This window comes from Mustela nivalis (genome assembly GCF_964662115.1).
Source record: "Mustela nivalis genome assembly, chromosome: 18".
Taxonomy (NCBI): domain Eukaryota; kingdom Metazoa; phylum Chordata; class Mammalia; order Carnivora; family Mustelidae; genus Mustela; species Mustela nivalis.
Window position 1 is genome coordinate 11780681 of NC_139037.1, and position 14493 is coordinate 11795173.

The 14493-nt window shown below is 44.9% G+C and overlaps 1 protein-coding gene across 5 annotated transcripts in view; it reads left to right on the forward strand.

Annotated features, from left to right (window-relative positions):
• Positions 1–14493, forward strand: part of WDR59 (WD repeat domain 59) — a 228334-nt gene that overhangs the window by 7553 nt on the left and 206288 nt on the right. For all 5 annotated transcript variants that reach the window (XM_082712206.1, XM_082712207.1, XM_082712208.1 and 2 more), the window contains exons 2-3: positions 9674–9723; positions 14140–14275. In XM_082712206.1, coding sequence (XP_082568332.1) covers positions 9674–9723; positions 14140–14275 — 186 coding nt within the window. The remainder of the gene's footprint in view (positions 1–9673; positions 9724–14139; positions 14276–14493) is intronic.

A 14493-nucleotide genomic window follows, 5' to 3' on the forward strand; every position in this document is an offset into this window, starting at 1 on the left:
GTGAATAGTTGATAGTCCAGACGTTTCCTGGGGCCATCCAGCTTTGGTCCCTGCTTTTCTAGTTTCTCTTCAAGTTCATTTTGGAAACTATGGGGATGGAAGGGCACAGAGGGCTGTTTTGGGTGGAAGTGACTATTAGGTTGTAAAAGCTGCAAATTATTTGTTTTCTAGAAAATTTGATAGCAAAATGCAGTGAAGAATGGGGGAGGAGTAGGGTACTGCCAGGGAGGGCCAGTGTTAGGACCCAGGTTCTATCATCTCACTGCCATGTGATCTTGAACAAGTTAGTTCCTTTTTAGCCTCAGTTCCTTTATCTATAAAACAAGAAGAATAGTATCTGCCTGTGTCCAGGAGTCCCCGTACCTTGCCTAGTTTCACTAGGAGGATTCACATTTGTATTTGCAGTTAGGATTTATTTCAGGGAAAGGACACAAAGCAAATTCAGAGCAAGAAAGCACATGGTGTGAAGTCTGGAGGAAGCTAGGTGCGAGGGAGCTTTCACTGTGGAGTCCCTCAGGACATGCTTAATTCCTCCAGCATCGAATTCTAGCGATACCTAGGAAATGTGACTAGGGAAGCCCATCAGAGTCTCAGTGGCCGAGTTTTTATTTGGGGCTGGTCACGGAAGCATCGTCCAGCTAGGTGAACCACACCCCAGAAGGGCAGCAGGTGCTCAGCATAAACCGCATTGTACTCGAGGTGTGGGTAGAGTGAGCCACTCTTATCAGTTGGGGAATGGTGGGAACATTCCAGATCCCAAGTTCCCAGGCGCCAGCCAAGAACCAGCCTTGCAAGCAGGCCTTTCTGAGGTGAGCAGTCTCGTGCCTGCTGTGCTCTTTTCTGCAATACTATGTGACAGTGACTGCGAGGATTAGATGAGATAGTCCCCACCTAGCACTTGGCACAGTGACCAGCTTATTTTAAGTACCTGATACATGTTATATATGTTATATTATGGTTATATCAGAAAACTTGGTAAGGAAGCAACAAATAGCCTGACAAAAGAGCCTTATGGAGCTGAGGGAACCTTTGGAAGACAGCTCATCCACTTTCTTATTTTATAGATGGGGAACCGGGGACTTAGGAAGGAGAGGTGATTTTCCTAGTCATACCCAGTGTGAGCCATTCAGCTTGTGAGAACGCAAGGATGTTCTCATTTTAAAGAGGAAGACTTCCCGGAAGTGCCTGGGTGGCTCAGTCAGTTAAGCATCTGCCTTCAGCTCAGGCCATGATCCCAGGGTCCTCAGCAGGGAGCCTGCTTCTCCCTCTCCCTCTGCCACTCCGCCTGCTTGTGCTCTCTCTCACTCTGTCAAATAAATAAATAACATCTTAAAAAAAAATAAAGAGTGACACTTCCCAGAAAACAGCCACTGTGCTGAGTGTGTGAACACTCAGATAGAAACCTCTAGAAGGTATTATATGAGGATGGTTCAAAAGCAGCCCTAGCAGCAGTGTCTCTGATTTAGAGACTGGATCTCGTCATTTGAAACGTTCTGATCCTTTTTATGTCCACCGGTTTTAGTTTGTGGTTTTATTCTATGAAATTCAAGAGTATGTACATTACAGTTGTTACTCGGGCACATGACAGACTGAGTTTCGGGGACCTGACCTAGCTCTGACTTGTGTTGATTGGATGTTTCTACTCTGCATCATTTTGAAGGATGAACGGGCAAAGTGTTTTTGTATTTTTGAACAGCTCTTTCTAATTCAGCTGAGGTTGAGAGAGGAAGAGTTGATTTCTTTCCTAGTTCCTTCAAGTAAACCGAGATTTTGTTCTGCAGACAGCAGTGGTCTCTGTAGAGGGGCTTTCTTCTGTGTTGAATCAGGGTAGAAAGGTAGTCTTATGAAGTTATATATTACAGATTCTTCCTAGAGAGATAAACTTTCTGAGAGAAGCATTGTGTTTGTACCAAATTTTTTTTTTTAAGATTTTTATTTATTTGACAGACAGATCACAAGTAGGCAGAGAGGCAGGCAGAGAGAGAGAGGAGGAGGAGGCAGGCTCCCTGCTGAGCAGAGAGCCCGATGTGAGGCTCGATCCCAGGACCCTGGGATCATGACTTGAGCAGAAGGCAGAGGCTTTAACCACTGAGCCACCCAGGTGCCCCTGTACCAAAATTTAACAGTAAATCCAACATGGATTGGAAATGTAGTCTATCTCCAAATTCATTGTCTCCTGACTATTGTGAAGTATCATCCCTGTTGTTATCTAAAAGATGAGAATATTATAGTGTAAGCCTTTTTCAGTGGTAGTTTTATTGAAATATCGTTGACACATCATATAATTCACTTGCTTGAAGTGTACACGATTTAGTGGGTTTCATTATATTCACCAACTGAGACCAGTGCCACCATCATTTGTAGAACATTTTCCTCACCCCCAGAAGAAACCTTGTACCCTTTAGCCATCACCCCTCAGTCCTCCAACTCCCCCAGCCTTAAGCAATCACTGATCTAGTGTCTTCTCTATAGATACGCCTTTATGGATGTTTCATAGATACGGAAGCACATATGCAACGACGTGGCTGAAACTAGAGGGTATTATGTTAAGCCAAGTAAGGCAATCAGAGAAAGACAATTATCATATGATCTCACTGATATGAGGAATTTGAGAAAAAAGAGGACATAGGGGAAGGGAGGGAAAAATGAAACAAGATGAAACCAGAGAGGTAGACAGATCGTGAGAGACTCTTAATATCAGGAAACAAACTGAGGGTTGCTGGAGGGTAGGGGGGTGAGAGGGATGGGGTAGCTGTGTGATGGGCATTGGGGAGGGTATGTGCTATGGTGAGGAAAAAATAAATGTAAAAAATATATATTCTTATATAAATACAACTAAAAATAAAAAGAAAAAAATGAATCACATAGTATGTGGTCTTTGTGATTAACTTGTTTTGCTTAGTTTTTGTGTTTTGTTGTTGTTTTTTTTTTTAGAGAGAGCATGTGCGTCACGGAGTGGGGGGAGGGTCATAGGGAGAGGGAGAGAGAATCTCAAGCAGATTCCCCGCTGAGCGAGGAGCCCAAGGATGGTTTCCATCTCATGACCCTGAGATCAGGACCTGAGCCAAAACCAAGAGCCTGGCACGCAACCAACTAAGCCACCCAGGCACCCCTCACTTAGTTCTTTTTTTTTTTTTTTAATAAGATTTTATTATTTATTCGACAGAGAGAGATCACAAGTAGGTAGAGAGGCAGGCAGAGAGGGAGAGAGAGGAGGAAGCAGGCTCCCTGCTGAGCAGAGAGCCCGATGCGGGACTCGATCCCAGGACCCTGAGATCACGACCCGAGCTGAAGGCAGTGGCTTAACCCACTGAGCCACCCAGGCGCCCTCACTTAGTTCTTTTTAAGGTTCATCTTTGTTATGGTCAAGTAATATTTCATTGTAGGGCTATGTCACATTTTGTTTATCCATTCATCAACCGTTGGACATTTGGGTGGTTTCTGTATCTTGGCTGTTAGGACCTATGCTGCCATGAGTGTTTGTGTAGAAGTTTTGGTGCCGCATAAACTTTTAAGACCCCTGTTGTCCATGGTAGCTCACATTTATGCAGTACATACCATGGGCTGTGCCAGGCATTGTACTAGTGAGTCAGTTTTTACCCTTAAGCAATTGCAGTCAAATGGAGGGGATGTATCAGTAAGTAGAGGGTTATTATAAAATATCACAAGTATTGTGTACAGATAACGCTGGCGTACTACGGAAGCATGAGGGAAGCACTGTTGAGCCACTGGGTGTGTGCAGGAGGGGGTGGGTCAGAACTTTCTGGGACAAGCATGCCCTGAACTGTGAAGGACAAGAAGGGCTTGGCCAGTTGAAGAAGGGAAAAAAGTGTCATCCACGCATAGGAAGCAGCAGGTGTGGGGATCCAGAGGCGAGGGGGAGGGTGGTGCTTGCTTGAGTTTGGAGGGCTGGCGGGGATTCATAGTAAAGAATTCATCATGGCCGGAGTGTTGGGATGGGGTTGGAAGGTGAGCCATGTGAGCTGGGCTGTAGAATTGAGCCCAAGAGAGGCCTTAAGTGATCTTTACTATCATGCTAACGGTGCTGTCCCTTATTGTGTGGGGTGTGGGAACCACTAAGAGGTGCCAGAGTAAGCCCCGTGACATACCCTGGATCCAGCAGAAGCCCTGAGCGGGGAGGAGCAAGGCAGGTATCTTGGCTGCACAGGTGTCTGACCCGGTGAGGGCTGACACAGGTCTGACCGAGGCAGAGATTGGGAGAAATGGATTGATGAGGAACAGACCAGAAAGGGACATCCAGAGTCGGGGGGAGCTCAGAAGAAGGTCCGTCATGTCATGGTAGCCATAGGTTTTCAGGAGGGAGTGATTATTTGTTTTTAAAATTTTATTCATTCATTCATTTATGATTTTATTTATTTATTTGCCAGAGAGAGAGGCTGAGCAGGGGGCCTGATGTGGGGCTCGATCCCCGGACCCTGGGATCATGACCTGAGCCGAAGGCAAAGGCTTAACCGACTGAGCCACTCAGGCGCCCCTCATTAGTTCTGATACTGCCTTTTTTGTGTGGAGGCTTACACAGTCTCACGGAGTTGATACCTTTTTATTTGCCGTCAGCCTGCCTTTCTACATCTATTAGTTACATATTTTCCAGGCCAGCAAGAATCAAGCACCACTGTCAATGCTATGGTAGTCTTATTTCATAAAGGTCGTATGACTCCTGAAGTGTGTCACCAAAGCCACCATCCTGCATTTGGAGGAACAAGGGCTAGGAAGAACTTTATTCCTTTGGTTTAAAGATACTGCTTTCGACAGGAAACAGTTCTGAACAGTAAGTCTATTTTCCTGCAGGTGGGAGAGGACTTTTCAGTATCTAAAAACAAGGGTTGAAAGAAGGTATGATTGGAATTTTACATTATAAAGCGTGGCTAAGATGCATACATTTTGTTCCTTGGGTTTCTCTATTCTAGTTGAAGGCTTCACACAGCAGGCAGTGAGCTACTGAAGTTTATTATTCTAGAAGGTATTACAGAAGAAAAGGAACTAAGATAAATTCATGCATGGTAAATTATCAAGGGAAACTACTGAAAAAAATTCTTTGAGATGTCAAGGAACACCTCCTTGGCTCATTATGGGCTGGAGGAATCCAGATTTTGACCTGCTTCTGATCTGCTTTCCAAACAGCACATGTTCACAGAGCCCCTCTTTGGGTGCTCTGGGAGAAATAAGATAGATCCTGCCCTGTAGGGGATCCCCAGCTAGTGGGAGAAGATAAATGTGTTCAGTAACAACTACCACATAGCAGGTGACAGCCATTTCTGTGTCAGGGTTAGGAGGTGCTTTGCGAGAAGGTAGAATCCCCGTCGTGGACTCTGGGTGAGTTTCTTAGAGGAGGTGTGTCTTAGGACCTAAAACATGAGCAGAATTTCCACAGCAGAGTAGGAGACAAGGACTTTCCAGGTGGAAAGACGAGCTTAAGCATCTTAGAACTGGGAACTTTGCTGACCTTCCAGAAAGGTGAATGCTTCGAATGGGTGTGGCCTGGGCAGGTAGAAGAGGGAAGGTTAGATTGGAAGGTTCTATAAGCATCTTATTTGGAAGGATCTGAAGGCTGAGGAGTTGCCACTTGATTATCTTCAGTGGAAAACCTGCAAGGTTTTAGAGCAGTGGATTGATGTAATCAGAAGTCTGCTTTCAGAAATTTCTGTGTGGGGCGGGAATGGAAAATGGAGAGGGGAAGGTACGCTGTTGGGAGGGAGTTGCTGTAGGCTTGTGGGGGTGGGGGGGGCGGGCCTGGAGGGCCCAGGCCAGGATGAGAGGCAAGGAAACGGCAGAGGCTTGGGATGCCTTGGAAAAATAGTATTTTTTATTATAAAATCATGTGAATTTGCAAGTAATACAAAAACGTAGGCTCATGTGGAGGAATGAAACAAAAACCCCAGAGGAGTAACTACCATCTGAGCATTCTGATGGGCTTTCTTCAGGGTTTGTTAGGCATAAGTAGCTGCTTGAAATTTCAGTTCATAGCACAGTATAAAATGACGCTTTCCTTCACTCCTGTAAGCTGTCTGTAATCTGTCCCAAGCCCCTTTCTGCGGGCTACTGGGAAGTTCTCCCCCCACCTCTCTGTGTGTCAGTCATCATTGGGGCTGCACTCCCTCTCTTGCAGTGGGATCTTGTGGTTCCCCGGATTCTTAACTCCCTGACTCCCAGACTTAGCATCTCTCAGCTGCTCCCTGCCCGGTGCCCTGAGGTGGGGAGGCCTCCAGGGGGACTCCTATCCCCGCCCCCCCTGAAGCGCCAGCTTTACTCTGATGAGGTCCCTTTCTCTTCCTCTCCATTCTCTCTTTGTGACAGCCTGGCATGACATGACGTTCCTCAGTGTGCTACGAACATGATGTTGGCCCCTTTTTTCTGGGGTAGGAGCAGGGACACATCAGTTCGGTGTGCTTTTGTGTCTTTTTAAAAATAGCTGCCTCTGATGAGGTGATATGCTCTCTTTGCAGTTTTGGATCCTGTGTTTTCCAGTGTCATTTTTAAACACTTTGAGAATGTTGGTATAAAAATATGCATCATTTACTGGTAGATAACATGAAATAAGCCGCTCTGTGTATAGAAGTTTTTCTGTGTTTTGGGTGGATTTTGGAGGTGGAATTTTTGAGTCAAAGGCATGACTTTTATCATCATGATTATTATTATTATTACTACCGGGCCACTCTCTGTTATCACCGCAAACTTAGTGGCTTGAAACAATACCCATTTTTTAGATCCCAGTTCTGTAGGTCAGAAGTCCAGGCATTGCTTGTTTTCTGTTCTGAGTCTCCCAAGCTGAAGTACAGGTATCAGTTGCTGGGCTGTCCTCTGGAGCCTCTGTTGGCTAAGTAAGAATCGAACGGGCTCATTCAGGTTTTTGGCCGAATTCACTTCCTGGGGGTTTTAGGATTGCGGTCCATCCCTGTTTTCTTTCTCTTTTTTCCTTCCTTTCCCTTCCTCCCCTCCTTTCTTCCTTACTTTCTTTCATTTTTTTAATTAACCTGTACTCTCAACATGGGGCTCGAACTCATGACGCCTGAGATCAAGAGTCACATGCTCTACCAGCCGAGTCAGAGCCAGGCACTCCTTTTAAAAAAAATTATTTAAAATAGGCTTGATGTCTTTTATTTTATTATTTTTTAAAATTTATTTATTTATTTTTTAGTAATCTCTACACTCAGCGCAGGGCTCGAACTTATGACCCCAAGATCAAGAGCTGTGTGCTCTTTCCACTGAGCCAGAAAAGCACCCCAACCCTTTTCTTTTTTCCTTTTCTTTTTAAATTTTTTAAAAATGTATCTAACGGAGAGAGAGAGAAAGAGTGCAAGCAGGGGGAGCAGCAGGCAGAGGGAGAGGGAGAAGCAGGCTCCTCGCTGAGCAGGGAGCCCAGTGCGGGGCCCAGGTGCCCTTTTTAAGGTTTACTTTATTTGTTTAATTGAGAGAAAGAGAGAGAGGGAAGGAGAGAGAGCACCGGAGAGCGGGACCGAGGGGGCTGGAGGGAGGGCAGATGCACACTCAGCATGGATCCCACGACTGTGAGATCTTGACTCGAGCGGAAATCAAGAGTCAGCACCCAACTGACTGAGCCACCCAGGTGTCCCGAGGTCCCTGTTTTCTTGCTGATGGTTATATAGGGTTCACTGTCAGCTTCTAGAGGCCACTTTCAGGGCTTTGCTGAAAGCCCTTCTTTCACAGCTGGCAACCATCTTCCTCCCATTAAATGCCTCACCTTTAGAATCTCTGACTGCCTCTGTCTCTAACCGTTGTTCCTAGATTTAAAGGGCTGACGGGATGAGGTTTCTCTGTCTCCCCACAACCCTCAAGAACTTCTCATCATCTCAACAGAAACTCTGAGGACGCCTGGGTAGCTCATTCAGCTAAGCGTCTGCCTTTGGCTCAGTCCTGGGATTGAGCCCTGAGTCTAGCTCAAACAGGGAGCCTGCTTCTCCCTCTCCCTCGCCCCCTGCCGCTCCCCTGCTTGTGCTCTCTCTCTGTCAAATAAATAAATAACATCTTAAAAAAAATTCAAACACAAACTGTATTCATTAAATAGTAACTCCCCATTCCCTACTCCCTGCCCCCTCCACCTCTATTCGACTTTGTGGTTTAATGGATGGACCTATCTTAGGTACCTCATGGAAGTGGAGTCATGCAGTATTTGTTCTTTTGTGCCTGGCTTGTTTCACTTAGTGTAATATTTTCAAGTTTCATCCCTATCGTGGTATGTGGACCATTGTATGTGTATACCACGTTTCGCTTATCTATTCCTTTGCTGGTAGCCATTTGGGTTGTTTCGGGTCTCTTTATCTTAAGGTCAGCGGATTTGGGTACTTAATCATGTCTGCTAAATCCCTTCTCAGCAGTCCTTAGATTAGTGTTTGAATAATGGGGAGAGTGTGGATATGTACCAAGGGCCCAGAATGTTGGAGCCATTTTCGGATTCTTTTTCTTTTTCTTTAAAAGATTTTATTTATTTATTTGACAGAGAGAGAGATCACAAGTAGACAGAGAGGCAGGCAGAGAGAGAGGGAGAAGCAGGCTCCCTGCTGAGCAGAGAGCCCGATGCTGGGCTCTATCCCAGGACCCTGAGATCTTGACCTGAGCCAAAGGCAGAGGCTTATTAACCCACTGAGCCACCCAGGCGCCCCCATCTTTGGATTCTGCCCACCACACACCTTCTAGGAAGACTGGAGGTACCATCTTGCCTTCTTTCATACCTTTGTCTATGAATTGTTCAGAAGAGTGAATCACATCTCATTTCACTGCCTGCCTTTCCAGCTGGGCTTTTCTCTGCTCACAACTCTGGTTGGATGAAGAATGCATAACAATGACTTTTCAGCCTCCACTGAGTGCTCTGGCTTCTCTTCCCCGATATTACCTGTGACATACTTCTTGAGGATATATGAGATTGTGCAGTAATGTCCTGAGAATGTAGCAGGATTTGAACTTGTCCAAATTAAGAGAATTTAGGGCTATAATTGTCATGATTAGAGTTAGCCTCATGCTTCAGCCTGAATGCAAATTCATTTGACTCGTTCTGGTCTTCTGGGAATTGGACATTGGATCCTGAAAAGATGGTGCTCCCTAGGAACTGGGATACTTGGGAAATGGAAATCATTAGAATGTGCTAGAAATCTCAGATTAAATGGGAGCTGAGCATCTCAATAACAAGACTGTGGCCATGGATTCAGCATGGGTGGTGTTTGAATATTACTTCTTGCCATTTGGCTTGGAGGAGGAGTCAAGGCCGTTTGGGAAAGGGATGGGGGTGGTGTGGTCTGGGATGAGAGGGGTGTGTGTGTGTGTGTGTATGCATGTGTGATGTCCCAGGTTAGGTTTTGCTCAGAAGGGGAGGGGCTCTTAGTTGCTCTGTTAGCTCTGAGGTACTTAGATCCTTTAAGGGTCCTAGGATGATGTCTTCTCAATTTAGAATATGCCAGCTTGCTTGTGGGTAATCCTGGTGTTGGGGAACAGATAGCATCACCCTCTTGTGGCAGGTGAGTATGAGGTGTGGATGAGGATTTGAAGTGGGTAAAGCGTCCACTGCAAACAGTGAATCCTTCCTGCCCGCTGAGGACTTCCCCTGGGCCAGAGGAAGAGAAGACGCCGAGGTGACAACTGGCGTGTCTTCTCTCTTCTGAGCTCGCTTTGCTGGCAGAACTGAATGTGTTTTCTCTCGCAGGCAACGGCGATGTCTGTGGACTGTCTGGGACAGCATGCTGTGCTTTCCGGGTAAGTGAGCGTGCAGTGTTCCTCTGCTGCGATTTCTGGGAACAAATGGCAAATCCGGAAGGAGGTTTCTGGGAAGTCGGAAAATACTCCTTCTCTTTAAGGATTGTGGCCCTCGGGCTTAGTTCTCTCCTAGTGACCTCGGGGTCACTTAGAGGGATTGTTAGCAGTTTATTTTTGTCTCTGCCCTAACATGTAAGCAATAAAATTCCTTTGAAATTTTAGTGACTGGGACTTTGGTCTTGGAATTACAGTTTTCTGTTCCTTGCACGGACTCTGTAGAAGGATGCTCTCTGTTGTGGTCTCACAGGTAGTTACCGGGATGGAGGGCATCTGGGTCCTAGTTTGGCACTGCCATTAATGACAAGGCCTGGGACATTATCCAGTCGGCCTCCCTGGACTTCAGTTTTCCTTTGAAGGAATTTGATTTCATTATGAAGAAATCAGCATAATTTCTGTGGTGTCTTCTGGCCCCAGCATATGTAAGATTTTGGCAAGTAAGCACTACCCCAGCATTGCTAGTTACTCCATCACAGTACCAGAGTGATCCCACTTAATGGCCAGCATCTCACCTCCCCTCTCATAATCACTATCTCTCCAAGTTTGCTGTATTTTCATTAACTTAGTTGTTTATGAACCCATTTATAAATTTTTTTTTTTTAAGATTTGATTTTTAAGTAATCTCTACACCCAGTGTGGGGCTTGAACTCACAACCAGGAGATGAAGAGTCACATGCTTTACTGACTGGGCCAGTCAGGTGTCCCTGAACCCACTTAAAATTAATGAATTATTTTCTTTCTTTTTTTAAAAAAAATATTTATTTGAGAGAGAGAGAGAATGAGAGAGAGCAAGCAGGAGAGGGGGAAGGGCAGAGGGAGAAGCAGACCCCCTGCTGTGCAGGGAGACTGATGCAGGACTTGATCCGGGGACTCTAGGATCATGGCCTGAGCCAAAGGCAGTTGCTCAACGAACTGAGCCAGCCAGGCACCCAATGAATTATTTTCTACTTCATTGTTTTGTTTTGAAATAATATTTTAACTTACTTTAAAAAATGTAGCAAACATTTAAATAATTTAAAAGGCTATAGGTTGAAAAGCAAGATTTCCTCCTCCCTTTGGCCCCCTTCCCCAGGGACAGTTACCATTACCATTTTCTTCTGTCATACTGGATGCATAGATGAGGAACGATTGGTATGTCTCTTCACTGCCGCCTTCTCACTCAGAAAAAAAAGAAAAAACAGCTTTATTGAGATATAATTCACAGACCATGCAGTTTACCCATTTTAAGCATACAAGTCAGAGGTTTTGGGATATAGTATTCATTAACTACTCAGTTTTTAAGCCTTGTTGTTTGAAAATCAAGGAAATACATATATATAGTTGAAAAAGGCAGTGTAGCATTACAAGGATTATATTGTCAGACAGCAGAATCCTACGTTTTGCCTACTCCTGATCCCACTTACTGGAAGCAACTAATTGAGACTCTTTTAGCTATTTCTTCGGGGTTGCCTCCCATTTTTCCAAATAGTATACCTATATTCGGGATCTTGATTTATCCATCAAAGATCTAACAAATTGACTCCTAAAAACAGGTGAGGAGTTAGAACTTTTATTTTCCTCTGTGAGTCCCTTACAGGACCTTCCCCCTCCTTCCAGTATAGTTATATAACAATTTTTGGGTTGAATTGGTATTTGGGGTTCTTTTCTCAGAGTAATTGTGAGAGGTCCTATACCATTCTGATTCTGGACTTTGTAAGTGACCTATTTTTTTGTCTTTGGAAGCTTTAAAATGCTATCTTCGTCTCTAGTGTTACTTTTACCTCCAGGTGTGTGAAATTGTTACCGCCACTGCCTTGGTGTATATCTTTTTTTCATTTCTTGCGCTGGGCACTTGGAGGGCCCCTCTTTTTTTTCCATCTTGCCTTGTTTTATCCAAACAGATGAAACATAGCATATACCTGGCATCATATAGCTACATTAACAACCCATAAAATACTGAGGTGCTCAGGAATAACTGTGTGTCAAATGTTAGACTTTTCTGCATTCACTGATGTGACTCTTGTCATTTGTAGCATCGTAGGAGGGGATAGGATCATGTCACTGGAGAGCAGGCCGGCATTCCTGCTTTGGTGTGCTCTAACATACAGATATATTCGTCTTCTTTTTCTTTTCTTTTTTTTTTTTTTTTAAAGATTTTATTTATTTATTTGACAGAGAGAGATCACAAGTAGGCAGAGAGGCAGAGAGAGAGAGAGGAGGAAGCAGGCTCCCTGCTGAGCAGAGAGCCCAATGCGGGACTCGATCCCAGGACCCTGAGATCATGACCTGAGCCGAAGGCAGCGGCTTAACCCACTGAGCCATCCAGGCGCCCCATATTCATCTTATTTTTCAACAAGATCTTGAAGGTTCACCATTTCATATTCTTACATTGAACTTGAAAATATATAAATGAATATTTATATTCATATAAATATATGAAATATATATACAATAGATAATATAATAACTTTATTATATAAAGTTTATATATAATATATAAACTTGAAAATATATATGTATATAATATATATAACACTTAATATATAAATATATATTATATATTTAAGTGAACAGCTCAAGTAAAATTATAGATGTATACACCCGTGTGATCCCTAGTCAGATTGAGATCCAATTTTTCGCAGTGTTGGAAGACCCTTTCAGTCTGTAAGTCTGTGTCTTCCAGAGAAGTTTTCCTGCACCACTGAGTCTCAATTCCCCCCGCAACTTCCTGCTCTCATTCTTTCTGGAGCTGCTCTTAGTCTATGTTGGATATCCTATGTGAATTCTCTTTTGGTCCATTTTGTTTTGCATTCTGGGCATTTCCTTCGGCTTTAACTTCCCACTTTTCGATCAGATTTCTTTATTTCAGTTATGCTTTTCATTTCCAGGAGCTCTCTCTTGTTCTCTGTTCTTCACCTTGTCTTCTTTTACCTCCCTGAAGGTGTTCATTCTAGGTTTCTTCGTTTCTCTTTGCTATTTCCTTCTAGTTCTTTCGACTGAGTTGGTGCCGGCCTTTCATGTTTCCTCTGGTGACGGATACTCACGGGCTCTCTGTTGCTGTCAAAGAGTGATCAGTTTACATGTGTGATGGTGGGGTTCATTGGAGGGAGATCAGGTGGGAACCAGACCCCCTTTTCTCGGAGGGTGCCCAGATGTCGTTATCTCTTGGGTTCTGTGTTGTTAACTTGTTTGCTTTTGTTTCTTTCTTGGGCTGGTCATTTTCCCCTGAGAAGAATCCTCTTGTCACATGTTATCTGAAGACAAAAGCTCAGTGTTGTGAGTGTTGAGGAGGGAAGAAGCCGGGGGGCCTCATACTCTACCTCATGCCCTGTTTTGAGCACAGCTCTTCATTCTCACCCGCCCCGTGCCTGTTGTCCCAGGCCCGGGGCTCCCCTCAAGTAGTTTCTCCGAAGCCCATCCCTCCTGTTCCGCTGGGTGAAGGAGAGGTGGTCATCTGGCTCTCTTGGGGTGCACATAAACTGCTCTCCTTAGTGCTCTTTCGAACTCTGTTTCTTCCGTTCAGTGTTTGGTTCTCCAGCCCTCTGTGTTCCCCTTGCCCAGAGGCTGAAGTTTCCAGCTCCCCGGCCGGCCTGGGCTCTGCAGCGTCAGTCAGCTTGCCTGTCGTTCCCGGCCCCTCTGCGGTTTGCTTTCTCTCCATCAGTTACCATTTGTCCTTGCGCTCTCCACTTCCTCTCTCTGTCTTTGTCTTTGGGGGTTTCTGTATTTTCAGCGCTTAATACGTTATTTTCATTATAACTTTATTGGTTATTATTTCCTTCCCGGTGGACTTAATTTAGTTGCTTTCACCAGGTTACCGACTTGCAAGGGAATTTGAGATTTTCTCCAGAGTAGTTGGCTAAGGGATGAGTGATGTGTGTAGTGCCTGTTTCCGAATGCAGAGCACTGTGCCTGATGAGGAGGGACCTGCAGAGATGGAAGACACAGTCCCTACTCCCCTCACTCAGTTCAGGACCGAAGTCTTACCATCAGTAGTTGTCCTGCACAGATGAATGCTACCATCACAATGTAAACTGCTCGGTGGGCATAGTGCAGAAGCAGGGGACCTATCCTAGCAGGATGATTAGGAAAGACCACAGAGGCTTGGACCTGAATCCGGTGGGCAGATGTCAGACTCCCAAAGATCTGGGGTGGGGAAGGTCATGTCTAGAGACAGGCTCTCCCAGGGATGTGGCTCCCACTCACTGAATAGTCACCTTGACGTCCTCTTGTCCCTCAGATGCCTTTCAGACGAGGTAAAGGTCGTACACATCCAGGGATATTTTTGAACTCTGTTTGCAAACCATATGTAATTCCAAATGTGCTTTTCTGTCTTAATGCTAATGCTGTTCTCTCGTTATAATGTTGATGTTGTTTTCCTAGCCGCCGATTCTTATACATCGTTAATCTAGATGCCCCTTTCGAAGGTCACCGAAAGATCTCTCGCCAGAGCAAATGGGACATTGGAGCCGTGCAGTGGAACCCTCATGACAGCTTCGCACACTACTTTGCAGCCTCGGTGAGGTCATTTAAGGGGTACAAGGAAAAGGCTTTTTATAAGTATGAGCTGGGGCCGGTAGGTCTGTGTTCTATGTAGAGAAGAGAATGTAACCCTCACTTGTCAGGCGGAAAAGAAGTATGGATGGTTCTAAAAGGAAGATTGAGGCAAATTGCTGACATATATGTACACGTGCGTGTTTGTAAATGGGAGCAGATTTGCTGGCACCCGTGGTGCAG